The sequence below is a fragment of the Alternaria ventricosa genome, assembly GCF_023758065.1.
Source record: "Alternaria ventricosa strain BMP 2768 chromosome Unknown scaffold_17, whole genome shotgun sequence".
Lineage (NCBI taxonomy): Eukaryota > Fungi > Ascomycota > Dothideomycetes > Pleosporales > Pleosporaceae > Alternaria > Alternaria ventricosa.
In genome coordinates, this window is record NW_026055697.1 from 249,033 (window position 1) to 276,444 (window position 27,412).

Below are 27,412 nucleotides of genomic sequence, written 5' to 3' on the forward strand. Positions count from 1 at the left end.
CAACACCATCAACAGAGTATCACCAAACTGTCGCCAAACCTCCGACACCCCATGTACCTCTGTCGTTGCTTACCCACCCATCTGTTAGTAGGCTTGGCTTGGTTGTCAGGTACTCCTATCACCGGAGAACCTGCATTAGCTGAGGCAACGACAGTCACGCTCACGGCTTTTCCAACGGACACAGGATACGTTTCCGCCAGGAATGCGATACGACGGAAAACTTGCATGCTTCGGAGTAGCATGCCATCGGAGTTCAGCTGCTATGCCGTGCATCTCACAACAAAGTAAGCCGCTACCGCCATCGGCCCGTCCTGAGTGGCCAAGAGCAAGACAAGGGCGCTGATTAATCGCCAGCGCGCCCTTCTCCAACGCGTGCGCGTGCGCCCTACATGCAAGTTTCCTACGTCCGCGACGCCGATATGCATACCCAATTAAGCCGCCAACAATCAACCATGTCAGTATACTTGTGATGGTCCACCAGGCGCCGCCCCTTTTCTAGAAGTTTTCTTAGCTGCAAGAAAGGGAAAATTTGCTAACAAACGCAACTTCGGAGAGCCCCGATTGTTGGATGAGGTTGAAACGCGACGTTTATTGACTCTACCACTTAACGGCATAACGTTGAAAATTTGCAATGAAGCCTATGACAAAAGGTATCCACCCGTCGTGTACTCTCAGCGCGAGTAGTCAGGAACGTGTCGCGCTTGTTCAACATTTGTGGCATGAGCTCCTGTAAGGCTGGCTTGAGGCACATAACTGACCGCCAGAGTACCGCTATGGTTGGTGGGCGGGCCGCAAGCTAGCACGTTCGCGACGGGCAAGATCACAGAACCTGAGAAAAGCACATTCGAGACCGTTTGACTTGTGGAGACGTCCTGATGTCGTCCAGTACTCAGCTTTGCGGAAATGTAGAGACAGGCACCTGTATGGGCCTAGCGCACGACGCTATTGGAGTCAAGGGCGTGGTTTGTGATGGATGCAGGATGACTCCCCCGCGTATCCGACGGCAAAGCAAGCCCATCGCTCAGCGCATCATCCATCTGCAGCATGCAACCTTCTCATCACCTACCAGCCCTAGTTTTGTGCCGCTTGCAAATGACTCAATCCAGGGCGTGCCTGAGTGCCATGTATAAGACAACCTTAAGGCCCACTTGTTTGTGGTGCAGTCCTGGAGCAGACGTCTTATCTTCACTCGCCACCTACTAGTCTGATCTCTGCCTATTCGCACTACCCCAGCTGCCCAGCTCTCAGCTTCTCCGCATTCGAGACGTCTTATCTGAGCAGGATTGTTCCCCGCTTTCTGGTGCGACCTTGCCTTGGCTATTGCGACTAGCAAGCCTACCTTAAGGCACGCGACAGCGTCGACATGTCTTCTTCATCGAACACATCAGTGTTTGCGCCACCCGACAGGATGCAGGCGCTGGGCAATCAAATCGGCTACAAGGTCCGCAACATCTCGCATCATGGCCAGCCTACCATCGTGATCGATCTCAACGACAGCAATGGCCACTGCCACAAGTTCATCACAAGCTATTCTTCCATGGATACTATCGAGGGAACAGTCACCATCACTGCGCCGCACGACACCCGTTTTGAGGATATCGACATCGCATTTACTGGTAAGCATAGATCATACACGAACTTAGCAATCATCGTATCTGACACAACACAGGTACAAGCCAGGTATATGTGGATAGGATGACGACTACGCCAACAATGACAGGACGAACAGAGGCAAAGCACCGGTTTTTGACTCTTAGACAGCCAATAGACCAATCAAACTTCCCCTCCCCAAGAATTTTTGAAGCTGGAAGACCCTACAAGTTTCCCTTCACATTTACCATCCCTTCGCAACTACTACCAAAAGCCTGCTCGCATACAGTAGTCTCGGATCACATACGCGACGTACATCTCTCACTACCACCCAGCATTGGCGATCCCGACCTTGCTGGTTTTGGCAGTACACTGCTTGATGACCTTGCGCCGGAGATGTCAAAGATCACCTACGGAATCCAAGTCAAAATCGCGCACACTCGCGGATCAGAAGGCATCTCGGTGCTTGCTGAGAAGCTGAAGAAAGTGCGCGTGAAGCCAGCCTTTGCAGAGCAGCCCCCGCTGAACATTGATCACAACGACGAATACCGATCGCGACAGGAAAAGACAGTCAAGAAGGGTTTGTTCAAAGGAAAGCTCGGGACGTTGTCTGCGAAGACTATCCAGCCACCACCTCTTGTCATTCCGGGCGCAAGATCAACCGAGGGCAGAACGATCACGACTATGGCCAAGTTAGTTCTCCGTTTTGATCCCACAGAGGAGGCCAGCGCACCACCGAAACTCGGTTCATTAGGAACAAAGATGAAGGTCGTGACCTACTACGCCTCGGCTCCTAGGCAGAATCTACCAACGCGGTCTACGCTCGGGTTCGATCTGTCGCAAGGCCTGTACTCCGAGTACGTGCCGCTGTCCAATCTTTGCATCGCCTCCGCCCAGTGGGAAAAGCACGATGCGGCACAAAATCCTAGTCCAGAAAGCCTGGTTCGACGCGACTCTGGTATTAGCGATTGCTCAACTCTGAGCGAAGCGGAGAAGGCTTTCGCGATGGGCATCCTACCTGCATCCAAGGATTACAAGCAAGGTGCCTTCTACACAGCGCAGATCTTGGTGCCAATCACCCTTCCCATGACACAAAACTTTATACCGACATTCCATTCCTGCCTCATCTCACGAACATACACCCTCGCGCTGCAGTTCTCCGCCCACGGAAGCTCCAGTATACATCTCAAGGTACCGATCCAGATCTGCGCCGAAGGCAGTGATACTGGCATTGAGAATGCTAGGGCGAGGAGCGTCGAGGAGACGGCATTCAGAGCTGCCTCTGATGTCTTTGCTCCACGCAGTGTTGCGCCTCCAAGTCCTGAGACGGCTCGCAGCGCGAGTGTTGGCACGCGAGAAGAGATGCCGCCCGGCTATTCCGCTTTTGCGCCACCCAGCACGAGGTACAGCGTGAGCCATTCTATCGTGACCTGAAGGTGTTCCAAGTTGTCACGGAAGCATCAGTGATGGGATGACTTTGTTGCGCAACAAATTTACAATTATCGAGCGATGTTTTTCTTGGAGAAGGATCTTGCTTTTAGGCGTTTTGGTATGGAAGGGAAGAGTGGCAGGGTTTTCTTTCATCGCACCGCAGCTCATGCTCTCTTCGAGTCGCCTTTTTCTATCGTTAGATCGCTCACCAGATACCCATACATATAGTAATGAACTTAATACGTTGTCATTTTCATGCTAGTTGCATGCTCTGCTCTTGCCCGTTTCTTAAGGTGGTGTCATCGTGTCTTGGCACGTCCGTGCTGACCCTGGGCAGCTTCCCAGTCATCTCATCCTGTGGCACCATATCAGCACACCATCACTCACAGGCATCGCTCCTCATCAAACCAACGTGAAGAAACAATGGCCGAGCATCCGTCTTTTACATTGGCAGGCTTGTGTAAGTGCCACGACGCCATCTGCGTGTCTAGTCGTATGAGAGCTGACTGAGAAATGATGTGCAGTGGCGGTCGGAGGAACCGCTGGCTATCTCCGAACACGCTCAACACCAAGCCTTGTCGCTGGAATCGGACTGGGTGCTTCGTACGCTCTTGCTGGTAAGCTGCTTAGCTCATAGATCGTGTTTCTGGCTGCATTGAACGTATACAGCTGCTTGTGGGCGCTTCAGCTAACCTGCGATCCAAGGCTACCGTATCAAGCAGAACCAGAATTACGGCACTGAACTTGCGCTTGGCAACAGTATCATGTTGATGGGCTCTGCGATACCGCGCATCATGAAGACCGGCGGACGCGCGCCTGTGCCGATCGCTCTGGGTGCGACTGGTGCGCTGGCGACTTACTACTACCAAAAGAAGGTGCGCGAGTTCAGGTATGGTGTCTGAGAAGCATTCGGTCTCTTTGGAAAAAGGACTATCGTTGAACGGCGATGGCGCCTTGTACAACTACTCAGGGTGGCTATATACTACCCTGCTCTACTCTTGAGTATCAATACCCCACTCCCATTTTCCTCTACTGAGTATATCCTTTTCCGCGCCGTATCTTCATTTCCGATGCCGTCAAGCTTCGGGCTGCGCTGCGCGATCATCATCATACCATCGAGCTGTACCCATGGACCCGGTGCCATCCAGTACCGCAGTGTTTGATATATGCCAAAGCAAGACGACAACAGCACAATCGCGAGGACGGCAACGGCTACCCACTCCCAGCCTAGACGCGGACTGGACCCGTACAGTTGCCATTGAATGGGATAGGTTACAATCTTGTCTTCCCGTTGGGAAGGCAGAGACGACGGAAGAGGAGACCAGTACTTATTGCTTAGGCTGAGGATGTTCTGGAATAGGATCCCCATGACGATCGACAGGCCCATGGCGTCGGAATTCACAAGTGGATCGATTGCCTGTAGGTTGCGACTCATCAATAGGAATTGTGGCAGTAATCTTGTCGATGGGACCAATAGCTCAAGCCTCGGCATGACGTCTCGTGCCTGCATACCTACTCCATTGGCAACATCAAAGTCGCTTGCAGTTACGCCCTCGTAAACGATCTTCTGGTTCAATTCAGCGCCGTAATGGTTGAAGCTAAGGTCGGGACTTTCCCTATCCACGATCCACACATTGACTGCGTATAATCCATGTCGGAATAAGCTGGAACAAGTGGCACCGGCAAAGCCTAGGGATGGGACTGGTCCAAAATCGGTCATGATCACGGCTTCCGACGATTCGTTTCTAGCTGGCGGCCGCACAACGATTGACGCCTCCGGGTTCAATGACTCCATTGGCGTGCAGACAGTGTTCAGTACTGGCAGTACGAGCGTCAGGTTACCGGTCCAACCGATCGATGAAGATGTTGGCTGATGGTCCGTTTTCTTGAGCCAGTCGTAGATACTGGTTACTTACCCATCGTCTGCGGAGGCCGTCTCGACTGACCCATTTGATAGGCCGAAGTCGGTATTGAGTGCAGTCCAGCGCTTCCATGAATCTCCGTCCAGCCGGTAATTATACACATGCCTCCAGCCTTTCTGCGTTTCTTTTACCGTGGACACAACATGCGTTAAGCCGGTGAACGCGAGAGAAGCGGACATGCCGAGCGCCCAGTCCCATGGTGGGTAGCCTTCCCCTCCAATATTGGATTGGCCGACACCGAGGATGTTTAGCCAGTCCACGCCGAGGAGTGATACTTTAGGATACTCGATCCTCATTATCTTTCGGTCATGTGCTGTCGTTTTCCATCTTTTCTGGTAAACAGGGAACCAACGCTTCTTCGATATAGCCACAGTGTTCACGGCCAGGCCTTGCAACATAACCGACACAGATACGCAGAGACAAAGCAAACAGCGGGCAACGCTCTTCCAACTCAAGCTAGACCTTCGCCACCGTGTGGCAAAGCTGCTAACAGTCATCCACGGCTTCGTCAACTCCTCTCTCAAACCAAAGTCGCTGTACTTCACACCACGTCTATCACCCACTGCTGTAGTCTGTGCCATCCAGACTGTGATGAAGGATGAAGCCATATATTCCAAGGAGCTCACCAAGAGGACATCGAGGCTCTTGTTAAAGAAACCAAGAAAGGCTAGCTTGAGATCCGCATCTACGTCTTCCCCCAAGACGCGGCTCAGGCCTATGGAGATGTATGTGCGCATCGCTCCGAGCGAGATTCCTGTGATCACGAGTCCGATAGCAGACATGCGAATGGCTAGCATCCAGTAGTCGGCGAACTTCAAGCCCGGCCGGGTTGCCACAGCTGGACGGTGTCTGATCTTGGTGCCTGTGTTCTTAGCGACTACCACGACTCTTTCTCTGATGATACTGTCAGTTCGAACGAGATGCAGCTGCGGGGCTATTACTTCAAGACTACCAGTATCGCTTTGTATCCGTGCATCCTACTCGACAAAATCTTCGCCGGGGCCTTCGGGGTCATATTCTTGATCTGTAGACAAACGGCGTTTCGTCGCTACGCGTCAGTTGCGAGGCTGTTGGTTTTCGCAGGCAATTCTAAAAAAGACCAGAGGCTCAAAGGCGGCTACATCCTTCATGGTAAGCATGCAAGGCTGAGAGTGTGGCGAGGCTGAGAGTGTGGCAAGGCTGAGAGATATGCATATGGCGTGGTGGCTGCATGCATGACAGCCACAGGCTGCACGAATGTCCTTATCTGTGCGACAAGACATGCGCAACTTCCACGAATCACGCCTTAGATAGAGGTAAAAGCCTGTTTCCTCCACCTGTGACAAGATTCGAGTTGAAGAATACTAATCACATACAGATACAGAAGCAACGCGTCATCCAAGTCAGCGGCTACTACGACAAGCGACTACAACTCATCTACAAGCTGCTGGGCGCTTCGCCAGCTTCAAGTGGGCTATGAATCCCAGAAGCGACCCTCATAATAGTGACATGTGTTTCTATACAGGAAACGTTTTGTTGCTGCGATCTTATCCCATCACCAACCACAACAACGATTTTTGCAGTCGCGGAGATGCCTTTCAGTGATCAATCTCGCGGGCCAAATTACGCACGAGGCGGACGAGGACTGCTTGCTGGAGTAGACGGTAGATGGGACAAGGCGGTATGGCCAGAGCTGAGATGGGACGCGGTAAGCGTATAAATATGGAAGTTGTGCTCCTGCGCAACCTCCCAATGTGGCGAACGCACCCACGCGGCCAGCCAGCATGCGCCACCAATGGCCCAGCCTTGCGCCATTCCCAATCTTTCTCCTAATTTCTCTGGTGTATCGGGATCGCATGCAGGCAGAAGCTTGGCGGCTGAGAGCAGCCTTCTTACCTGTCCGCCGCTATTCAAAGGCTACTTATCCCGCTTCTTGCTAAGATTGCTACCTTAGCCCCAGCCTAGCACATTACCACCACGCGAGCAACCGACCATGGGCAGCTGTGGAAGTTCCCTCAACTGCAACAAGTGTTACGCCAGTGAACCGATCGATGGTTGCATTACCGAAATCGACATAGACCCTGACATCGCGGGCATTGGAGTAAGTGAATCCTAGATGGCCTCTGGAGCTGCACGCTGATATCATTCGAAGGTATTGATATCTTTTCTCTTCTGCGCTTATATGCTCTCTGCCGTCATTATCTGGGGCTACTACAATGAGTGTTTACCCCTCGACATACTCTCCCGCACCGATCACTACGCACTGCGAGCACTCAAGAAGCTGCGTCGTCCTTTCGTAGAAGCCGATCTTCATTTCGAGCCTACGCCAAAGCAGGAAGAAAGAACTCAGATTATCGTTGGTTTCGCCACAGTCTTAAGCGACCAACAACTTATCACCGGTGTTGCGATCCTAATCGCGGGACTCGCTAGTCGGTGCCGCATCACCTTCTACGAGTTCAATATCGTCACGTATCTAGCGTATTTCGCGACCGTCACACATGCGCTCTCTCTGGGGGTGCTTCAAAGTCATCTCTTCAAGCGTAAGCTCGTTCGAGACTGCCGAGTTGTGTTTACCGTTGGGTTTCTAGCAATCTTCGCCTTCTCCTTCGTCATCAATACTGTTTCAACTAATTTTGACGAAGTCATATTGAAGACCACCCTAAATGTAGGCAATGTGCTCCAGTGTCTCTTCGAAGCGTCGCGTTTTGGCAAGTCAATCCAATTCGATTTGGTCGATTCGATTCTCATCCTGGGACTTATACTTGCCAACCACACCTTGGCTATCGCAAATCTATTCTTCGAACCCGGAACAAGTGCGCTGGGCGTGTTGATATTATCATGTTACGCAGGCTGTCTTCGTCTGAAGGGTTTCTCGCAGGTAGACGCTAGTGCGATGGTCATCACGGCCGATGCCAAATATTACGCCTGGCTACGTCCACCTGTTGCAACTACAGCAAGAACAAGAATATCGATATGGTGCTTCTTCGACAGATACTATGACTCGTACATATCGATGCTTCCGGAGATTCTAGTGGGCATGACCTACGGCACCGGCAGTGTTGTGCTCGCTGTATGGTATGGAGGATTGAAGCCGGCGAATAGCCTTCATATCTTGGGGTTTGGGCAGGTCGTAGCCATAGTGCTGCTGGCGCTAACGCTTCTAGCCGCAATTGAAGTCATTAATGGTAAGCACATTAGGTCTGTTCGTCGCAGGGTATACGCTGATATGAATCCGCGCCTCCAGAGCAGAAGCTTCCGAAAAACAAGGTTACTAGTTGCGAAGCCTGTTCATCTTCCGAGGCGAGTTCGACGGTGGAGAGTCCGGCGAAGAGAATCAACCCGGCGGAAGGTAGTCAACAAGACAAGAACGCCCCAGGTCCATCTCACACCTCCGTACCTGAGTCCAAAGGTCTCATCAACCGGCCTTGGACAGCACTAGTGCGTCTTGGATCATGGAAGTCCCATGAAGACTTGTTAGCCATACGTTCCGGCAAATTCTATACCCAAGACAATGGCGATGTCTACACGGCCAGGAAGATGGGCCGCCTTGCCTTATTTTATTGCTTCTGCGAAAGCTGCCTGTCCGCATCAATGGGAGTTATGTGGAACCTCGGCGATACTACTGATTTGGCTTCGTCCCTACTCTACATTTATATCACTTATCGGTTCTTGCTGGTAGTTAAGAGAATGGTGGACCAGATCTACTTCATCCGCGATGAAGTGAAGATAAGCCGTAATCGAGCTCGGCCAGAATCCCAGCTCAGCATGCTGACTCAAGCGCGACCCGAGTCATATCGAAGTGACCAGAGCGTGGTTACCTCAGCACCATCGGACAACATCAGTATACAGACCACCTCACCATCGCCGTCGCGACCACTGAGTGTTATCGAGCAATGGTCTACTGGCAGAGAACACCAGACGGATTTTGGACCGCCAGGCAGAGTAGATACTGAAGCAGATATCGGGCTTGTTCCGTTGGCAAGACGCAAAACATTTCCGCCCCAACAGAACGGCGAAGATGCATGATATGGCGCTTGGTCGGCCGATCTTATTTGCGCCAGAACACGCAGGACAGCACATGAATGGCATAGCTCCCAGCATTGAATGAAGTTATTCATATTTCTTCTTGAACCTGAACCAAACATGTCCGCCATCCTTTCATCATCCATCAAACTGCAAGACCACCATTCCATGTCCAAGCCCCCACCGTCCAGCAGCCGACCTCATTACAAAGCCAGCCGCGACAAATGAAAAAGAGATACCAGTAGACCCCATAATGACCAATCCCCCAGTTGTCGATCCGAATCCACATGCACCATGCCCGGGTATTCGCCCATCGCCAATCATGCATCCCAGATAAAGAACCTCGTCCCACGTGTGAGAAGCCGAAGAGCCAAATGGCTGTCTTCAAAGTTGAATAACTCCCAGATCATGCAAAAGCAACGCCAAAGAAACGCAAGATAGTACAGGACAAAGGAAAAAAACTCACACTCAGAAGAGAATGGACGCCGCAATCAAGACGTTGCTGGCCAATGTGTTCTTTGGAACTTGCGATGAAGATCGCTCGCAAACTTTTCGTATGTCGTACCGCGTCGCAAGGTTTGCGGTTCGAGATATCGTTGATAGCACTTTTGAGTATGTTCGAGACTGCCAGAACTGCTGTTCATCAAGGTCAGTTCACATAAGATCATCACAACAGCACTGCGTACCTGTTTTTCTTCAACCCCACCTAGAACGCCCATCAAGCAGCCTTCAGAGCCTGCGCGACCAACACCGGAACCAAGATTGCAGTGACAAGGCCAACATTAACGACGATACCAGCAATGAGCGCCGTTCGCTTAGACTGTGGCGTGACGTGGCCCAGATGGCCTTTGGTAAGCTCGGCGATGACTTTGTCTCCTATAAAACGGAAGAGGATGATGCAGGGCGGCAGGAGGCAGAAGGCCATGAGGATGCACCATGATAGCTTGCGGCGGCGTGCCTCATCTTCTGGGTTGGGCTCCCGCTCCACGCAGAGAAGGTGAGGCGAGTGCTGGTGGGCAATGTTGGCCCTGACCGGCGGAGGGTAGATGTCTAGGCTAGGGTGCGTGGGACGGAGAGGCGTGGTAGTGTCGCTGGTAGATGGACGATTACTGTGGGCCACGAAGCGCGTGATGTGCGTGTCTTGAGTCGAGGTGGTCGATCGAGCAGCTTCAGGCGCAAGAAACATCTGCCGCAGTTTCGTCTGACCAGGTACGGCAGAGCGGCTCGTGCGGCGTTGTTGACGCAGGAACGTGGTAGAGTTACGGAGGTGCTTGCGAGCACCAGGGTTTGGAGAGGTCTCTTGAACAGTTTCCAGTTCTGGCGTCTGTGAGAATAGACTAGCTTCTGATGGTGTTCGATGCTCGGGACTCGGCTTGTAGACTGGTCGGGACTGGCTGATGCGAGTTACGCTGCCTGTAGCTGGGAAGGGCGAAGCGTAGAACCCGGTGTAGTCTGAACGAACGCTCTGGCGACCAACGCTCGAGCTGAGCTTCACACCAGGACTGCTAGTATCTGCGACACTGCTACCTGTCTCATGCATGCCAGTACCGCGAGGAGTACCAGTGAGATTGCCCTTAGGCCCAACATAGGACAGCTTCTCAAAGGTGTTCTGGCGCTCGAGACCAATAGGACTGTTGTCGAAAACGCTCTCATCAGCGGTACTTGAAGTCGGTAGAGTACTATCATTGCTTCTATACCGGTAATGTCCTTGTGACTGACCCACAGACGAAGCTCGCTGCTCATCGATAATGATGTTATCATTAGGGCCAGAAGCTAGCAGTTCTTGCGTCTCTTTGTCACTGAAGGCGTATGGGTCCGCCCAGGGAGCGTAAGCATATGGCTGGTCCACTGCGCCGCGTCCTCGAACTTCTTCAGCATTGGTAGCAAACTGGAACAATGGTGCTGTTCTTGATGCTGGAGGGCTGGAAGCCAACGGGGGAGATGAAGTATCGGGTGCGGTACGAACACTTGCTTGAGCTCTCAACGGCGGTGGCGATGAACCAAACAGGTGAGGGTGTTGAGTACGTGAAGGACTAGGGTGGTTGTAGTATGTCGAACGAGCCGGCGATTGAGCTAGCTTCGCCCAGGAAGGAAGGGAGCCATCTGAGTTTAGGCCAAGACTGTTCCGGGTGCCCTCACTGCTGCTATAGTCTGCAATGCTGCTAAGAAGAGACTCGTGGCCTTTCGAATCGCGACTGTTACCGCCGACCGTCTCCCAATCCGCTTTATCTCCGGTAATAGCTGCGTCACCGCCACCAAGAGGTGTGTCGAACTCCTCGGGAACACCAGATGACCTGTTTGTGGCTGATTTACTTAGCATTAGGCTGGCCGAGTTGCGTCTAGCCCACATCGCGGGGATCTTACTGTCATCCTGATGCTTGTTGGCCGTGTCTTGGAAGATTTGTTCGGCCTGTTCGAGAGCCTCTCTAGGCGTATGCGGGCTCTGTGGGTTGTCCGCTTGAGAGTAGGAAGACGAAGGCTCGAGGGTCCTGACTTCTGGTTGAGAGTACGATGAAGATGGCTCCAGAGTGCCTTTCATAGCAGGCTGGATCGAGACATCTGACTCCGAGATGCGGAGCAGATTTCGAGTATCTCCGTATGAGTAGCGTGATTCATCAGAGAACATGCCAGACGTTGGTAGACGTGGAGGAAGGAAAGGTGCTTCGTCGTACTCAAAGGCCGGTGCAAGAGGAGCCGCTTCACGAGGGGGTGAACCTGGGTGCTGGGTAATCGGAGGCCGCCTTGAACCTACACCAGTTTGTTGAACCCCCTTTCCTTTGCCTTCATAGTGAGTGGCTACGGGCGCATTTGCTGCATCATGCGGGCTATATTCATCGATGAGTTTGCTGATGGTGTCTGTCTTGGGATCACGTTCTTCGACCGAAGGGTGGTACATGTCCTGCGCGAATGGACGTGACAATTGCCGACTCATCCGATTAGAGTCGCCATAATCGTACGAGCTGTTAGGATTGTACTCGTTGGCAAAGTCGCTTGCGTTTATCCCACTAAGCCGAGCGAACGGGTTGCCACTGCTGTTCCGCTCGCTCTGAAGTCCCTGCTGATACATGGACTTCCGATGACCATCTGCGGTGTAGATGGACGAACTGGGGTAGATCGAATCAAGATCGTCGTAGTAGGGCTTCGAAAACCCGCCTTCAGTAGAGTAAGGCAGATGAGACTCATCTAATCGTCCGATCTCCGTCGAGTGCTCATCCGGCAGCATGGATGCTAATGACTCCGACTGGTAGTGTCCTGTACGATGACCTCGCGATATCTCTGCTTCATCTTGTCCAGGCGAAAACGCTTGTGGGAAGGCCGGCGTGAAGGCATGGAAGCCTTCAGGTGACAGGGGGCTGCTGGGCGTAGCTGGCGACATTGGTCCGACCGGGAAGTATGTTGTTTCCGGGGTCGTAACATAGGTCTGGTGCAACGGACGTGGGAATTCTCCTTCCATGCTGATTGATGCCTTGCTCACGTTTTCGTTACGCATCTCCTGCAACTCCTCGCCCTGTAACGCCGACGGTGTTTTGGTGAGCTTCTTCGTCAAAGTACGAGTCAATCCTTTGAGAGAGAAACGCGACTCGCGAGCAGGCGGCTTGATGGTCAGCGGGGAGGGCGCATTGACTGATTCGGGGCTGTAAGGAGGCGATGTGTAAGAGGAGGAGTTGGGACTGAGGGCAGCAGGTGACGGCTCAAGCGGAAGCTCCATGTGCGACTGCTCTGGCGAGTCTTCAGGACGTCTCAGGATACCTGCATGCGCTGCGCGAAAGTCGCCGTAAACGGCTCGTTTGGGCGCCATCTGTTGCGATCAGCTGTGCTGAGAACGGAGTTGGGTTGTAATACATACCTCTGAAAATGCGTCGTCAGATGAACGTAGAAGAAGATATTCACTGGAATCGAAGTCGCGCGAGGGCGTAACAATGTCGTGAAGCAGTAGCGAATCGTGCGGGTTAACCAAGTCAAAGGAAGCACCGCGATAATGGATAATTGCGGGCGTCGCGGGCGGCGTCGCAGGCGCAGTTGTCGCGAAGCTGGGTGCGTCTATTCGCGTCGGCTCTCTTTCATCGTGGGATGGTGAGAGCGACGGGTCGATCCGGTGGGGCGGCTGCGGGAAGCGGGATAGCGAGAAGGTCGAAAGTGTGGGCGTGGTCTGCGCGCCACTGGAGTGTGAAAGGTCGGTGGAGAAGCTCAACACAGCAGGACGCGGTGATTGGCGTTTTTGCGTAGATTTCACGTTTGCAAGCGGAAGATCAAATACAGGACCTGTAGTGGCAGGCGGTTTCGGCAACCTTTTTCTTGACTTGAACTGACGTACCTTGCTAGACGAGTTGCCAGTAGAGATACTGGATATACTGCCCGTCTGCACGCGAGGCTCAGCTGACTGCGACCGAAGCGATAGCTCGAGCAGTGTTGGTTGCTGGGGCGGCGGAGCAATCGAGCTGAGTTGGTATGCCGACTGCGAAAAGTGAAGAGGGCGCAATGGTGGACCAGAGTCTGACCGCGTCGAATGCGATACCGATGGTGCGCGTTCGATATCGTTCAAGGCAAGTGCCGCAGGTTTCCTCCGAAGAGTCTTGCCTGACGGTGTACCTGTTCGCGATAGCGTAGGCGTGTGTTGCTGCTTGCGATACTCGTGGATGGTGAGGACGTGGACGGGAGTCCGGGAGGAGGCAGACGAGGTAACTGAGTGGTGTGGGGAGTGGACGGGCGTCATAGGATTGCCAGCTTGCATCCGCAGTGAAGCCGGCTCAGAAAGTCGCGGTGACTGCGAGTGGGGGTAAAATGCCGCCATCTTCGACTTGCCCGGCAGAACCGTTTGTCGTTCTCTTCGGTGGTGAATGAGAGTTTGCAATCTGATTCCTGACTACAACTCCGTCATTGGTTTCATGTGTAGGGCAGCTTTCCAGGCTCTTGGTTCGTTGTTTCGCTTCGGATCGGACTTGAGGTGAAGTTTAACGAATGCATTGCGGGACCCACGCCATGGGCTTCGAGAGTATGGATACGGTCCGGTTGCTTTCGTTCCAGTCGGCGAGCTATACTTGTAGCGATCCCAGAGTATCCGGTAAACCTCAAAGTCGCCGTATACAGACGTTGTAACCGTGCCGGTATGGGCTGATGTTCGAAAGAGCGGTTTCCTTCGGAGGAATGGCTGAGTGCAGTCACAACCGAGTGTTCGTGAACGCACACGTCGTTTTGTGGTGATATCCGTAGTAAAGGCGGTGCGAAGCAACGTCAGAGATACCGAAGATGCGGGACAAAGAACCAGGAGCGAAAGACGGTGAGATATTAAGATTAGAAGTCGATACAGAAAAGACGAGCGGCACGAGAATCTATCCCGCAGAGAAGAAGAGGAAGGAACGCTAGACGATAGCTCTCGAAGAAGGCACGATGTTCTCTCACCGAGTACCTACACACAGCAGGAAGGAACGATGACGGACCAGCAAAAATAAACAGAACGAAAAGAACATCCCTAGAAGCCAGCCCAACTTCAGCCCCGGCCTTAGCTCCGAGTGGCACCAGGCATCGCATTCGTCACGCTCAGCAGACCACACAATTCCCACGCATCCTTTCTGCTGCCCTACCTCATTACACCTACCAGGACCGTTGCGTACGTAGAAAGAGCGATGCAGCTTCGTGGGTGGTTGCCGGCATGGCGGCCCCTTGTCTAGCGTGTCTTCGCGCTGGCCAGTCAAACCTCGCAGACACCTGCAGCGACGAAACACAGGACATGGCGCCGCGATGGCGAGAGGGCATCGTACACCACTTGATCTACCCCGAGCGATGCGGGCTAATACCCGTCATCTCGTTTCAGAGCCTAGCGGGACCTCGCGGGCGACGTATCGGAGGTTGGGCGGATGTTGGAAAGATCCAATCAGGCGCCGTGGTGCGTTTGCCTGCGAGCTTCACGACTGGCATTGCGCGGTGGGAGAGATGAGTCTTACCTCAGCTGGTGGAGAGAGGTGGAGATGATATTGCGTGGAAGAGGCGCAAAGTCTTGCCCGGTGCCAAAGGGGTGTGCGTGATTGAGTGATGGTGGTGTGCTGTCATTTCACGAACCTGTCACAAATTGCGCTAATGGTGGCGATCTCGAGTAGCCGAGTCTTGGGAACTGCATGTTCTCACACGAGTAATGATAAGGCGGTCGTCTGCCTGAATTGTATTGGAGCGCTGCAGTTTTGGCCTTGTTAGACTCTCACGCGGGAAGTTTGCATGTAGGTGTGGTAGGAATGTACTACTTTATTCCGTTAGATCCTCCCGATCACATTACTGTAGCTCCACTGAGTCTATCTCCGCCACGCGATCTGTCGCCTTTATCTTCTGATTCATCTTGGGCAAGCTCATGCAAGGCTTGCTTCGCACCGTATTCCTTCAACCCCGTCCTTGACTTTCTCCGCCGTATTGACGGATACCGCACAGGCTCCAAGTTGCTCAAAGGAGAGTACGAGAAGCGTCGCGGATCAGAGCCTTGCGGGTACTGATGCTCCAGCACAACACGGATGTTCACGTTCTCTGGCACCGAACTATGGCGATGCTGTCGATCTGAATCTCCCTGGGGTGACTTGCTCTTGCTTGGAGGCGTGGCAGGCTTCTTAGGTTGGGGTGACGCCGAAGCAGCTTCGATGGCTTTCCCATCATCGGCTGCTTCATACTCTATCAGATTCGGGTTGTTGATCTCGCCTTGTCGCGTACCCTGCAATGGTTAGCTTGGGCCGTGAGACCGTTCAGTAAGCAAACTTACGCGTGTTGGATACACAGTTCCTGGCATCATGACATATTCATCCAACGTATGCATGAGTTTGGCGAAGTTGAAACCATGTCCTGGCCGGCTTGGAAGGAACCTCTGCCCAATGTCGTGTTCAAAACTGAGCATACAATGTTGATTCGGCATATACTTGGAGAGATTCGTGTACCACTGGGGATACGTGCCGTACCAGGCTCCGACATCCGCGTTCAGATCGACCGACATGTATATATTCTCGCAATCTTCCGGCTTCTGCACAAGTAGGACGAAGTCGAATTCTCGTGGCAAGCCTGATTTTTGGAGCATGTTCTCCGTGAGTGTCCAGACGGCCTTGGCGTCTTCGACATCGTACTCTGATCCGTGTGGGCTTCGCTTCGATCGCACCGATCCTTGGATGCTCATCATGTGGAAGACTTTGTAGCTGCTCTTCATAGCTGCTTTCGGGTTCAGCGAAGCAGATACGGGCGCCTGCGATACGCCTAAGGAGCTCGATAAGCTGAAGTTCCACTGCAGGTTCTCTGGCGACACGGATCCAAACATCAGCTCTGGCGCATGCTTCAAGATGCGCGGATGCGGCGCGCCTGGTTTCCGGGGTGTGTTTGGGTCACCATCATCGCCATGGACGGTGACTTCGATTTCGGCGCTCTTGAAACGGTGTGACTCTGGGTCGTGGGGATGAAAAACAAAGTGCACCGAAACGAAGAAGAGGTTGTTAATGTCGGGTTCGTGGAGCGCGTTCGACCTGTAGTAGCCGTGTTGAAGTCGATTAACATGGGCTGAGATGTACGCGTTCCCGGGTAACCGGCGCTCATAGAGGCATTTTTTGTTGATTTGGAGTCGCTTCCTTGGTATATTCGGATCTTTGGGTGGGGGTTTGACTGTTACTCGACTTCTCTTGACAGGCGGATCAGGTGTTTGCTTTTCCGGTTCAGGTTCGTCGCTCTCTCCCTTGAGATGTCGCATCAAGGAGTGCATCGTAACGTAGAGATATGTCGAAGATGGCGTTCACTAGACGCGCGGGTCGACAGTCGCGGAGTATCAGGATGTGGTTCGTGCCGGCGATGTCATCGACGCTACCGGCTACGGCGGTATTTCTGGTGAGTCTGGATTCGAGCTTATCATGGCTGCGACGCGATGCGGGAATGTTGAAAAAAGGAGAAGGGACGAAGGCCTGAGACGCGTCAGGTTGGATAGGAGCAAGATAGGTAAGAAGGTTGGTGGCATAGGCCGAATGAGGCGTAGATCTGCATGTCTCAGTGGTGCTGGTGTTGAAACCAATAACCCCTACGTCATGCTGAGATTAGCTCGAACCAAGACAGGCACGCGCAGGTTCGCGACACCTGAATGGTCTGGCGAAAGTACATGTGCCTAGAATTGCATCCATGGATTGCTGGATGAAGGTTAAGAGCGCGTTGCCGCGGACGTAAGCTCCTTATCAGCGCGCGTCTTTATCGCAAGCGAACCCCGCAGCATGGCCCAAAGAGGTGAGGCCTGTAGCGGTAGAGTCGGTAGAGTCGGACTGGAGGATGGTGGGGATTCAAATACAATCTAGAGACGCGTTGTATTGTTCATTCTCTTGGCTGCTTTTGTGTATACAAGATGCAGTTGTGTCCAAAGGAGGTGTGTGACATGGTGCCATGTACGCGTGCGGCCCCTGCTGACCATCGCGTCACAGCTTGACAAGCTCGTCATATCGCAGCTCGGACTCCTTGCGCAACGTCGACTGGCAAGGGGAGTGAAGCTGAATCATGCTGAAGCCACCGTAAGTCTCACATGATATGGCGTGAACGCTGCTAATGCTATCAGGCTTTGATCGCGAACAACCTCCAAGAAGTACGACCTCCGACTTCGCGCGCATCCCCAGTCGCATGCTGAACGCGTACAGCTTATCCGCGATGGAAACCACTCGGTCGCCGACCTCATGTCCATTGGCACGACGATGCTTGGTCGTCGCCATGTACAGCCCTCTGTTGTCGCCTCGCTCGGCGAGCTGATGGTCGAAGGCACCTTCCCAACCGGCACATACCTCGTTACCGTCCACAACCCAGTGTCCACCGACGATGGCGACCTTGAGAAGGCGCTATATGGCTCTTTCCTGCCGATTCCGTCGAACGACATGTTTCCACTGCCCGATTCGAGTGTTTACGAGAGCACGAAGCAGCCAGGCGCGATTGTGGCAGTCAAGGGAGAGGCTGGTATAATCAAGCTGAATGAGGGGCGCAAGAGGATCAAGCTCAAGGTGAAGAGCATGGGAGATCGGCCAATTCAGGTATGGAAATAATCATGCGACTACAGGCATGCGACTCACATGATATAGGTCGGATCGCATTACCACTTCATCGAGACGAACCCACAACTCCAATTCGACCGTGTCCGAGCTCACGGATACCGCCTCGATATTCCCGCAGGCACATCGGTGCGCTTCGAGCCTGGCGATACAAAGACGGTCACTCTGGTACAGATTGGTGGTAACAAGATCATAAAGGGCGGAAACCAGATCGCCTCAGGCTTCATCGAGGACATGTCGGTTGCAAATGGCATCGTGGAGAGACTGAAGTCTGGCGGCTTCCTTCACGAGCCAGAACCGCATGGCGACGCTGCGCATATCGACATCTGCACCATGGAGCGACTGTCCTATATCAGCATGTTTGGTCCGACGACCGGTGACCTGGTCAGATTAGGCGCCACAGACCTCTGGATCAAGGTCGAGAAAGACATGACCATATACGGCGACGAGTGCGCTTTCGGAGGAGGCAAGACACTAAGAGAAGGCATGGGACAAGCTGGAGGTGTATCAGACAAGGATTCGTTGGATACCGTCATCACAAATGCTTTGATTATCGACTGGTCTGGCATCTACAAAGCGGACATTGGAATCAAAGATGGTATGATCGTTGGCATTGGCAAGGCAGGCAACCCGGATGTCATGGACGGTGTGGACCCCAACTTGATAGTTGGTTCATGCACCGATGTCATCTCTGCTGAACACAAGATTGTAACAGCAGGTGGTTTCGACTCCCACATCCACTTCATCTGTCCTCAACAAGCACACGAAGCTATAGCATCAGGCATCACGACGATGCTCGGTGGCGGCACAGGACCCAGCACGGGTACAAATGCAACAACATGCACACCAGGCAAGACGCACATCCGACAAATGCTCCAAGCCATCGACGAACTCCCCGTAAACTACGGTATAACAGGGAAAGGCAACGACGCCGAACTCCGCCCCCTCCAACAACAAGCCGAAGCCGGCGTCTGCGGCCTCAAGCTCCACGAAGACTGGGGCAGCACCCCCGCCGCCATCGACGCTTGCCTGACAGTCTGCGACGAATACGACATCCAAACGCTCATCCACACCGACACACTCAACGAATCCGGCTTCGTCGAGTCCACCATCGCCGCCATCAAAGGCCGCACAATACACACGTACCACACCGAAGGCGCAGGCGGCGGCCACGCCCCCGACATCATCAGCGTCGTCGAACTCGACAATGTGCTGCCTTCTTCCACAAACCCAACCCGCCCTTACACGCGCAACACGCTCGACGAGCACCTCGACATGCTAATGGTATGCCACCACCTCTCCCGCAACATTCCCGAAGACGTCGCCTTCGCCGAATCCCGCATCCGCGCCGAGACCATCGCCGCTGAAGACGTCCTGCACGACCTCGGCGCCATATCCATGATGTCCTCTGACTCGCAGGCCATGGGCCGCTGTGGCGAAGTCATTTTACGCACATGGAACACCGCGCACAAGAATAAAGTGCAGCGCGGTACGCTGAAGGAAGATGAGGGGACCGATGCGGATAACTTTAGGGTGAAGAGGTATATCAGTAAGTATACCGTTAACCCCGCGATAGCGCAGGGAATGGGTCATCTGGTGGGAAGTGTGGAGGTGGGCAAGGTGGCGGATCTTGTGCTTTGGACGCCGAGGAACTTTGGGGTTAAGCCGAGTTTGGTGGTTAAGAGTGGGTTTTGCTCGTATGCTCAGATGGTATGTTGTCTCTCCCTTTTCCTCCCCTCAATATCATCTCCTCTGTTATCAAGTAGATATCTAACACAACCCAGGGCGACCCCAACGCCTCGATCCCCACCGTCGAACCCATCATCATGCGCCCCATGTTCGCGCCCCTCGTTCCTTCCTCCAGCATTACGTTCGTCTCGCAAGCGTCTATTGCGTCTGGCGTCGTCAAGTCTTATGGCTTGCGCAAGCGCGTCGAGGCTGTGAAGAATTGTAGGAATATCGGTAAGAGGGATATGAAATACAATGAGACGAAGCCGAAGATGAAGGTCGATCCTGAGAGGTATACGGTCGAGGCGGATGGTATGGTTTGTGAGGCTGAGCCTGCGGAGACGCTGCCGTTGACGCAGAGGTATTTTGTTTATTAGGGAAAGAAATTGAAGATTTAGTTCTGATGTTTAGTAAGGTTGTTCTGCTGTGTAAGTATCTGTCTCCTAACAGTCAACGTGATGTCAGATCGGTTCTCAGAGATAGAGTTTGTGCTTCGATTTTCATGCGAGCTACTGACTATTCATACAGCAAGCAAGACCAAGTCTTAGCCCTAATAGACTAACAAGTACAACAATACGCTTGAACGCTCAGAAAACAAACGCTAAAAGACTAGCCCATAGTCCTCCAGAAAGCATCGTCAAACTAAGAATACGGTCAATCTCCCCTCATACACACCACGACCTCCTCCTGATCGTCGCCAGCTCGCAAGTCAGCCTTCTCTTTCTTGGTCATCGGACTTCTCTCCCGACTGCCCCCCAAAGTACTCTGCCTCTTCCGCTTGATCGTTGGCTCAAATTCGTGAGCGTTTGGGTTCAGCATGCCCGAGCCGCTGAGATCAGAGTGTGCTGCGACACCACCGAGTGCTTGTGCAAGTTCAGGTCCCATACCTGTAGTGTCGATGTGGTGCTCGAAGCTACCTAGTTCCTCGCCGAGGGCGCTGTATAGCTGTCTCTCTAGACGGCCAGTACTGTCTATACTTGACAGTGACACTCCAGTCTTGTGGCAAGGCTTGAATGGAGACAGCTTATTGCTCTCGAAGGAAGCATTGGTGTTTAGGTGGGGCTCGATGGCATCCACATCGATGATCTCTACTACATCAGGGATATTCTTCTGGTTGTTGTGCGAGGATTCGTCTTTGTCCTCAAATATGGGTATATGCGCGTTCCGAGGCCCTGAGTTCAATGATGGTAGCAGGCTCTGATCATGGCGCATTGCTTGATCAGACAATCTCGGTGAGTCAGATGCCATGCCTTCCTTCCGACTCCTAATGTTCACAGCGGAAGGACCGTGAGCTGACCCAAACTTAGCAGGCTCGATGGTAGGGGGTGGCGCTTCGCTCCGACTGAATCTATACATACTTGAACGTGCCGGAGATGGGTCTCTCATGGAGATATCTGAGGTATGGGTTGAAAGCCTTTGCGCGAAGGGGTTCGGCGTCGGAACACGGTTCGCGTTTGGAAACGCAGTAGGCAATCGCGATTGCGAAGGCGGGCGATTCTCTTTGTTGCTTGGGAAAGAAGGGTGATTCATCGTAGGCTGTTTGTCATTCATCGCATCGTGGAACCGCTGATTACTTGGTGACTGCTTATTCGATGCGTTCCGTAGGGCATTGTTGAAGTCCGAGTATGATGGCTTGCGCGCCATGGCCGCCGACGACGGGCGGTTGATAGGTGGGTTGATGTCTGACTTTGGGGGACAGTAGTTGTAAGCAGTCGGTAGACGACCAGTATTCTCATGGCGTTGGTTGCCCGATCCATGCGATAGCTCACGATTCTGCTTTGGTGGACTCATAGCTTGGATGATCTGCCCTAGCTGGTCATCTCGAAGGGTGACAACGAGCTGTTTCTCTTTGCCCTTCCTTGGCGGATGATCTTCCCACTCTGTACTCATGCTTTGATCGTATTGAGACCTGTCAGGCATCCATGGTTGACTTTTGCGTGACAGATGTGAAGAAGCATACATGTAGTCAGGCATGGCCATATCGCTGGTCGAGCCCGACGTCCTTCTTGTTGACCATGTATCCATGCTAACGTCGTCGGCAGAATCTAGAAAGGAGTTGAGATTGTCATCCCATATGCCTGGGCGACCGTTGTTTCTGAAACCTGGCAGTGGCTTCGCAAATTGTGAGATGGGGGGCAGATGCGCATTAGAGCGTCGATTGGGTAAGGGAATCTGCGATCTAGCAAAGGCGGATGCCGATGCTTGCGAGATTGGCGACTGCATGTTGATGTCGCCTGGGAAGGGCCGGGCCTTCGGTGTCCGAGAGTTTGTCGGGGATATTTGTGACAGATGCGTGGCTCGCTCGAGCGCATTGGGAAGGTATAGAGGGTTTCGGATGGGCCATGAGATACCTGCCTGCTCTAAGACATCTGTGCCTAATTAGCGATACATATATGAGGGAGATGAGGTCCTTCAGCATACCTTTTGGGGCATGCTGGAACGAGAAGCAAACAATGTCGTTGGTCGCTCCGAGGTCTACCTCTCCAAGACTGGCCGTCTTCGTGATCAACTGTTCCGACAACATTATCTTGATTCGTCCTTGAGGGTCGTGAGCATTCCATGAATTCTGCATGAGGGTCCGTTGATGAAAGGGCGGGAACTCGAGGCATTGTTTCCGTTGACTCGAAGGATACTCGTTGATGGTGAGTGATCTCTTCTCTTGCGCTACACATCGTCAGTCCAATAGTGATGTAGCATTAACTCGCGTGTGATATACCAATCTCCTGGGGCCATTTCGACGTTATGTCGAAGAAGCCACGACTATGCTCATCAGCATCGTTGTCCCATATCCATAAGCCATGGCGTGTGGCTCACAAGACTCTAGCCCCATCGACGATAACCTGGACTGTGTATACAACCTTCTGGTTCGCCTTTCGTCGGGACTCGATCAATGCCGAGGCCTTCGATGCGGTGGCCCATGAGTGTACGGAAATACGGAACGGTGTAGACGGCGGCAGAGTGCTGATGTAAGAGGTCAACGTGGGCAGCTGCCGGCCATCTACATACTATTAGTACTGATGCTCAAGTAAACGAAGTCTGCTAGAGGGTGAGGGAGAGCAGGGTACTCACACTCCTCGGGTGAGACATAGCAGGCGGTCTTGAACTCCTGTATGGGTACGTGGGAGTCCTTTGGGAAGAGGATCACGTCCCAGTCGTCGTAGCGCATGGCAGGCGTGCGATTGCTGCTGTTCGGGTCCAAAAGAGCAACAAGCAATTGGCAGTTGTGCCGGTTGTGTGATTGTGGAGAGGAGGAAGAAGTCCATTGTTTATGAGATCCGAGGGCTGAGTGACGGAGGGTACGCCCGAGGTCCAGCAATGAGGGAGGCACGATTGTCACAGCGCGACGTCATGGCGCGATGCAACTCACATCTTCGAGCGTTCGTGCAAATGCGATGAAGTGTAAATTGTATAAAATGGGCATGACTAGATCAAAACGCATGTTGCCGCATGCTCATGTAGCATCTCTCAGAAGTCCTTCTACTGAAAACTCACTAACTGTCAGTCTGTGATGTACCCTCCATGGACCTTTGCAGCGACCTTGTACTAGAACCCACCAACCATCTGTCTGCGACGTTTCTTTCGATGAACATCTCCCAGAATACCCACAGCGCACGCAGCAACTCAACGCAAAACCTCAAAAGTAGCGCAATCTTCTAGCAAAGACGCGAACCTCCCGCCACGATAGAAATGAAACAGACTCTTGACGCCTTCTCTTGCTGCATGGGTATACCATATAATTCTTGTTCGCCAGACGCCTCGCTAAAGCATTATGCCTTCATTCCCCAGTTAAAGAATATAGCCACGTCGTGATAATGAAGTTTCATGCCCCAAGAACTCCTTGCTAAAGCGGCAAAACAGTATCTGATATGCGTATAACCAATGCGAGAGCGTACGATGCGCAGTTACTGCGGTGGAGGGAATTGCTGCGAGAAGGCACCGCCAAAGTCGGGCGAGCCGAAGCCGGGGCTGTTGGGGCCGTTGGGCTGGGTGGGTGTGAAGCGGTAGTTGTTGAACGTGGGAGTGCCGTTCTGGCCGGCAGGATTGGCCGAAGGGGCGTTCTGGCTGCCGGGTCGCTGGCCACCGAGGCTTGCGTTCATCGACGGCGGGTAAGGGGAAGGCTGGCCAGCCTGGACGGGAAAGTTGCTACACAGTGACGTTAGCAAGATGTCCAAGGAGGGCATTGAGGTAGCAGACTCTGCGCGTGCCGATAGAACCAACAACAAACTAACAAAGGAAAGACTAGAAGGCACTTGGAACAGAACGTTAGACGAATCAACCAAGCCAGCAAGCAAGCACGCAACCAAACACGCAGAAATAGAAGAATCGTGTGATTGGAAATGATGGCCAATCCTGCAAGGAGCAGCGCACAATCGTGAAGAAAAGGCAAGTCGAGAGAAAGCAGCATCCGGCCCATGCATGACTAGCTACATCCCTATGCTCCCAGAAAGATGAGTGGCACGCTTAGAAAGAAAGCCCGAATGGGAGAATAGATGGCCTGTTATACAAAGACTCCCTTCTATGGCCCTCCAGCAAGATGAGTGTCGTGAGAAGAAGTCGAGAACTTTTGGAGAACCGCCCGTTATAGAACTAAAGACCAAATCGCTCGAAATTCGTCATGCCGAGTCATGAAAGGGATCGTTGCAGTAAGCCAACGGGATGAACCATGACAGAAGCGCCGTGCAAGCAATACAGAGGGAAAGAATGCGCTTACTACAGTCGAGTTAGCATCAGACACAAAACCGCAACATGTCTTGTTGACTTACCTTCATCATCGGGCCGTAGCCACCGCCACCGCCGTAGGGGTGTTGCGGGGGCATACCCATGCCTGGGCCGAAGGGAACTGGTGGAGGTGGTGCAGGGCGGTAAGGGGTGCCGGCTGGACCGGAGTTGTTCTGGGACCTACCCCAACTAAGACGGACGCGAGAGTTACCGATGGGGTAGCCTTGCATCTGGTTGATGGCCATCTCGGCAGCGTGGCGCTGAACGAACTGGACGAAGCCGCAACCCTTGCCTGGGGGAATCTTGACGTATGTAATCTCGCCGAAGCCCTGGAAGAAGGAACGAAGCTCGTCCTCGGTGACGTAACCGGAAAGACCGCCGACGAAGACGGTAGTGTTGTTAGGGTCCGTGAACTGGTTCATCGGCTGGGGAGCACCGTAGTAGCCACCCATGGGAGGAGCGCCCATCGAGTACATGCCCATACCGGGGCCGCCGCCGCCTTGGGGCATGCCGCCCATTCCGCCGGGACCTCCGGGACCACCGCTCTTGTTCTTGGGTGTAGCGGTGGAAATACGCATGGGGCGGTTGCCGCAGTAGACGCCTTGCATCTCAGTGAGGGCCTTTTGCTGGTCCTCCTCGCTAGCGAACCGGACAAAACCGTAGCCGCGCGACATACCACTGATAGGGTCGGACATGATCTTGGCGGACTTGGTGGACTGGTACTTGTTCTGGAAGAGTTGTACGAGGACGAACTCGGTGACCTCGGGGCCCAAGTCTCCAACGAAGATGCTGAATTCGGGACCACGCTCATCGCGGCTGTTCGAGTCATTAGTGATCACTGTCGTATGTGGATAGCCGGGTGAGACTTGCCTCCTGTCAGCAAGACCACCGCCAGAAGCCCAGTTCAGCTTGAACGGGCGGTTGGAGTTGGGGATCAGTTGGCCGTTGAGGCTAAGGGCCTTGGACGCAGCATCAGGGCTCGCGAAGTCGACGAAGCAATATCCAGCATTGCTGCTATGCGGTAGTTAGCCTGGAGACTTTTTCCTGTGTGGACTCCGTGCTTACCCGGAGAACTTGTCGCGGATCATCTTGACGTTGACAGTCTCGCCCATGTTGTACCAGATGCTGCGGACGAAGTTCTCGTCGATCCAGGGCTCGAGTTCACCCATCCTGCGTTGTGTTAGCATCGATGTGCCCCACCTAGTGAAGGGCCACCCGAGCGCGCAAATCGCCATCTGAGATGCGCGATTCGCAACTCGGGCGCGTCCGCAGACTCACCAGAGAGTCGTCTTGCCCGCACCCTGGCCTTGGCCGTCACCACCAGCGCTGCCTGGCGGGCCCATGTTGCCCTGGGGCGGGAAGCCGTTGCCGGAAGCGTCCATGGGCTGACCCATGTCGCCGGGCTGCGGGGTCTGGTTGTTCATGTCGCCCTGGGGCTGGCCCTGGAATTGGTCGCCGTAGCTGTTGTTGAAAGACATGACTGATAGATCAAGCGGGGTAGTCGATTGAGCTAACGGAGGTGGGGAGTAAGGGTATGAGCTCTAATTATGATAGAGAACCGTAGCGTCGTTTATATAGTCTGCGCAGAAAAAGCAATTGTTAGTTCTGGTGAGTGTGCGCGCAGGAGGTCAGGCAGCGGGAGCAGGGTGAAGGAGCTGGAAGGGTGGCAGGCTGCACTTACCGATTAGATCCGGGTCCTTCTATCACTGCAGTCGCGGAGGCAGTAGAGAGTACAGGCCAAGGAACACGGCTAGGAGATAGTCGGGAAAAGCGGCGACAGTAACTCCAGGTCGCGCACGAAGGAGTGGGTGTGGGTGAGGGAGAGCGAAGGAGTGACCGTGAGGAAGCTCGAACGAAATCTGAGTGGGCGGGTCAGTACCGTAGTTTTCATGTCAGGCATCACATGCGGCGGGCGCACGAGGCCCATGTCACGACAGGTGCTCGCAACACCCACGGCAGTGAGAGCGCGTCGGGATGCGCGACGCTGGCTCAGGCTGGTGGCAGAGCTGCTGCAGGCCGCGCGACCAAGTCCGTGCAGGCGACGACGTCAGTAGGCGATGGACGCACATCGCGTAGCAGACGGGCGGTGGCCGAATTGATTGTGCAGTCCGCAGCTCCCATGCCCCGGTGCACGAAATTGTGCAGTGGGCGGCCCGCCAAGACGAGATGAAAATTGCTCATGAGATATACATACCGAAAAATCTCAAGGACACCGGCGAACTGGAGAAGCAGATGAGATCCAAACACCACAAACGCGAGAAATCGGAGAGGAAAGACGATCGACGACGGCGAGTGTTGGGCAGTGTGGGAGGAAGGTCGGTCGGTGGGCGGGGTCGGTAGAAGAGCGAAGAACTGCAGATGATGTACGGCGCCGAGAATCCGCTAGGATTTACTTCGCTTGGTTTTGGTAGCGATGACTGCGCGAACCTGGGGACGCGGATGGCGTAGACCAGTGCAGGTTTAAGCTTTCGATCGATACAAGGATTGCGCGACCCAAGGATGAAGCGGCTCCATTGCGAGTGGCCCATCGCATCTCGCTACAGAGGCTCAACACGGCTGCCACGCTGGCATCGACCAGATGAAGAACGGTGCCGGCTGCGTGCGATCTGCTCTGCGTTATTAATAGGCGACCCACCCCTGGCTGCGTAGATGACTTGCAGCCAGAAGTCGTCACCGCGCTTTCGCAATGTGCGGGGCGGTGCCTCACCGAGAGCCTCTGCAGTCTGCAGCCTTTCCAATCCATATCTCACCCATGCTCGCGCCGCATCGCTGGACTCTGTACTCAAGCCGCGCAGTTTTGCGCCGGTCGAATCACACACCTGTACCGCCATGGGCCCCTCCATCCTCTCTCAGTGGTCCCACCGCCTGCAGCTAGACGGCCGGCCGCTGAGGCCTTTATCCAACCAGCTCGACAGACACATATCACGACCGTTGTGCGCTTGTGGAGCTGTGAAGGCCTCCATTAGACATCGCCGTGAACACGTACACCAG

General features: G+C 53.7%; 8 protein-coding genes across 8 annotated transcripts; 3 read left to right on the plus strand and 5 right to left on the minus strand.

Annotated features, from left to right (window-relative positions):
* Positions 1 to 1,408: 1,408 nt before the first annotated feature.
* Positions 1,409 to 3,923, plus strand: J4E93_008548 (uncharacterized protein; the record flags this gene model as incomplete). Its single annotated transcript, XM_049346446.1, has 5 exons — positions 1,409 to 1,616; positions 1,670 to 2,993; positions 3,411 to 3,481; positions 3,546 to 3,638; positions 3,727 to 3,923. 5 exons carry the CDS (start codon positions 1,409 to 1,411, stop codon positions 3,921 to 3,923), a joined length of 1,893 nt encoding a protein of 630 aa, XP_049196336.1.
* A 2,992-nt stretch (positions 3,924 to 6,915) lies between these two features.
* J4E93_008549 (uncharacterized protein) lies at positions 6,916 to 8,275 on the plus strand (the record flags this gene model as incomplete). Its single annotated transcript, XM_049346447.1, has 4 exons — positions 6,916 to 7,023; positions 7,075 to 7,470; positions 8,087 to 8,107; positions 8,198 to 8,275. 4 exons carry the CDS (start codon positions 6,916 to 6,918, stop codon positions 8,273 to 8,275), a joined length of 603 nt encoding a protein of 200 aa, XP_049196337.1.
* Positions 8,276 to 9,663: 1,388 nt separating this feature from the next.
* J4E93_008550 (uncharacterized protein) lies at positions 9,664 to 12,701 on the minus strand (the record flags this gene model as incomplete). Its single annotated transcript, XM_049346448.1, has 2 exons — positions 9,664 to 12,660; positions 12,696 to 12,701. 2 exons carry the CDS (start codon positions 12,699 to 12,701, stop codon positions 9,664 to 9,666), a joined length of 3,003 nt encoding a protein of 1,000 aa, XP_049196338.1.
* A 2,503-nt stretch (positions 12,702 to 15,204) lies between these two features.
* On the minus strand, positions 15,205 to 16,662 carry J4E93_008551 (uncharacterized protein; the record flags this gene model as incomplete). Its single annotated transcript, XM_049346449.1, has 2 exons — positions 15,205 to 15,636; positions 15,685 to 16,662. 2 exons carry the CDS (start codon positions 16,660 to 16,662, stop codon positions 15,205 to 15,207), a joined length of 1,410 nt encoding a protein of 469 aa, XP_049196339.1.
* A 946-nt stretch (positions 16,663 to 17,608) lies between these two features.
* URE1 (Urease) lies at positions 17,609 to 20,079 on the plus strand (the record flags this gene model as incomplete). The annotated part of the gene is made up of 3 exons (XM_049346450.1): positions 17,609 to 17,956; positions 18,005 to 19,684; positions 19,759 to 20,079. 3 exons carry the CDS (start codon positions 17,609 to 17,611, stop codon positions 20,077 to 20,079), a joined length of 2,349 nt encoding a protein of 782 aa, XP_049196340.1.
* A 277-nt stretch (positions 20,080 to 20,356) lies between these two features.
* On the minus strand, positions 20,357 to 21,592 carry J4E93_008553 (uncharacterized protein; the record flags this gene model as incomplete). The annotated part of the gene is made up of 2 exons (XM_049346451.1): positions 20,357 to 20,994; positions 21,277 to 21,592. The coding sequence occupies 2 exons, from the start codon at positions 21,590 to 21,592 to the stop codon at positions 20,357 to 20,359; spliced, it is 954 nt and encodes a 317-aa protein (XP_049196341.1).
* Positions 21,593 to 22,512: 920 nt separating this feature from the next.
* On the minus strand, positions 22,513 to 22,868 carry J4E93_008554 (uncharacterized protein; the record flags this gene model as incomplete). The annotated part of the gene is made up of 2 exons (XM_049346452.1): positions 22,513 to 22,700; positions 22,772 to 22,868. The coding sequence occupies 2 exons, from the start codon at positions 22,866 to 22,868 to the stop codon at positions 22,513 to 22,515; spliced, it is 285 nt and encodes a 94-aa protein (XP_049196342.1).
* Positions 22,869 to 23,604: 736 nt separating this feature from the next.
* J4E93_008555 (uncharacterized protein) lies at positions 23,605 to 25,899 on the minus strand (the record flags this gene model as incomplete). Its single annotated transcript, XM_049346453.1, has 6 exons — positions 23,605 to 23,845; positions 23,932 to 23,951; positions 24,466 to 25,237; positions 25,292 to 25,432; positions 25,487 to 25,621; positions 25,700 to 25,899. 6 exons carry the CDS (start codon positions 25,897 to 25,899, stop codon positions 23,605 to 23,607), a joined length of 1,509 nt encoding a protein of 502 aa, XP_049196343.1.
* Between the last annotated feature and the right edge of the window lie 1,513 nt (positions 25,900 to 27,412).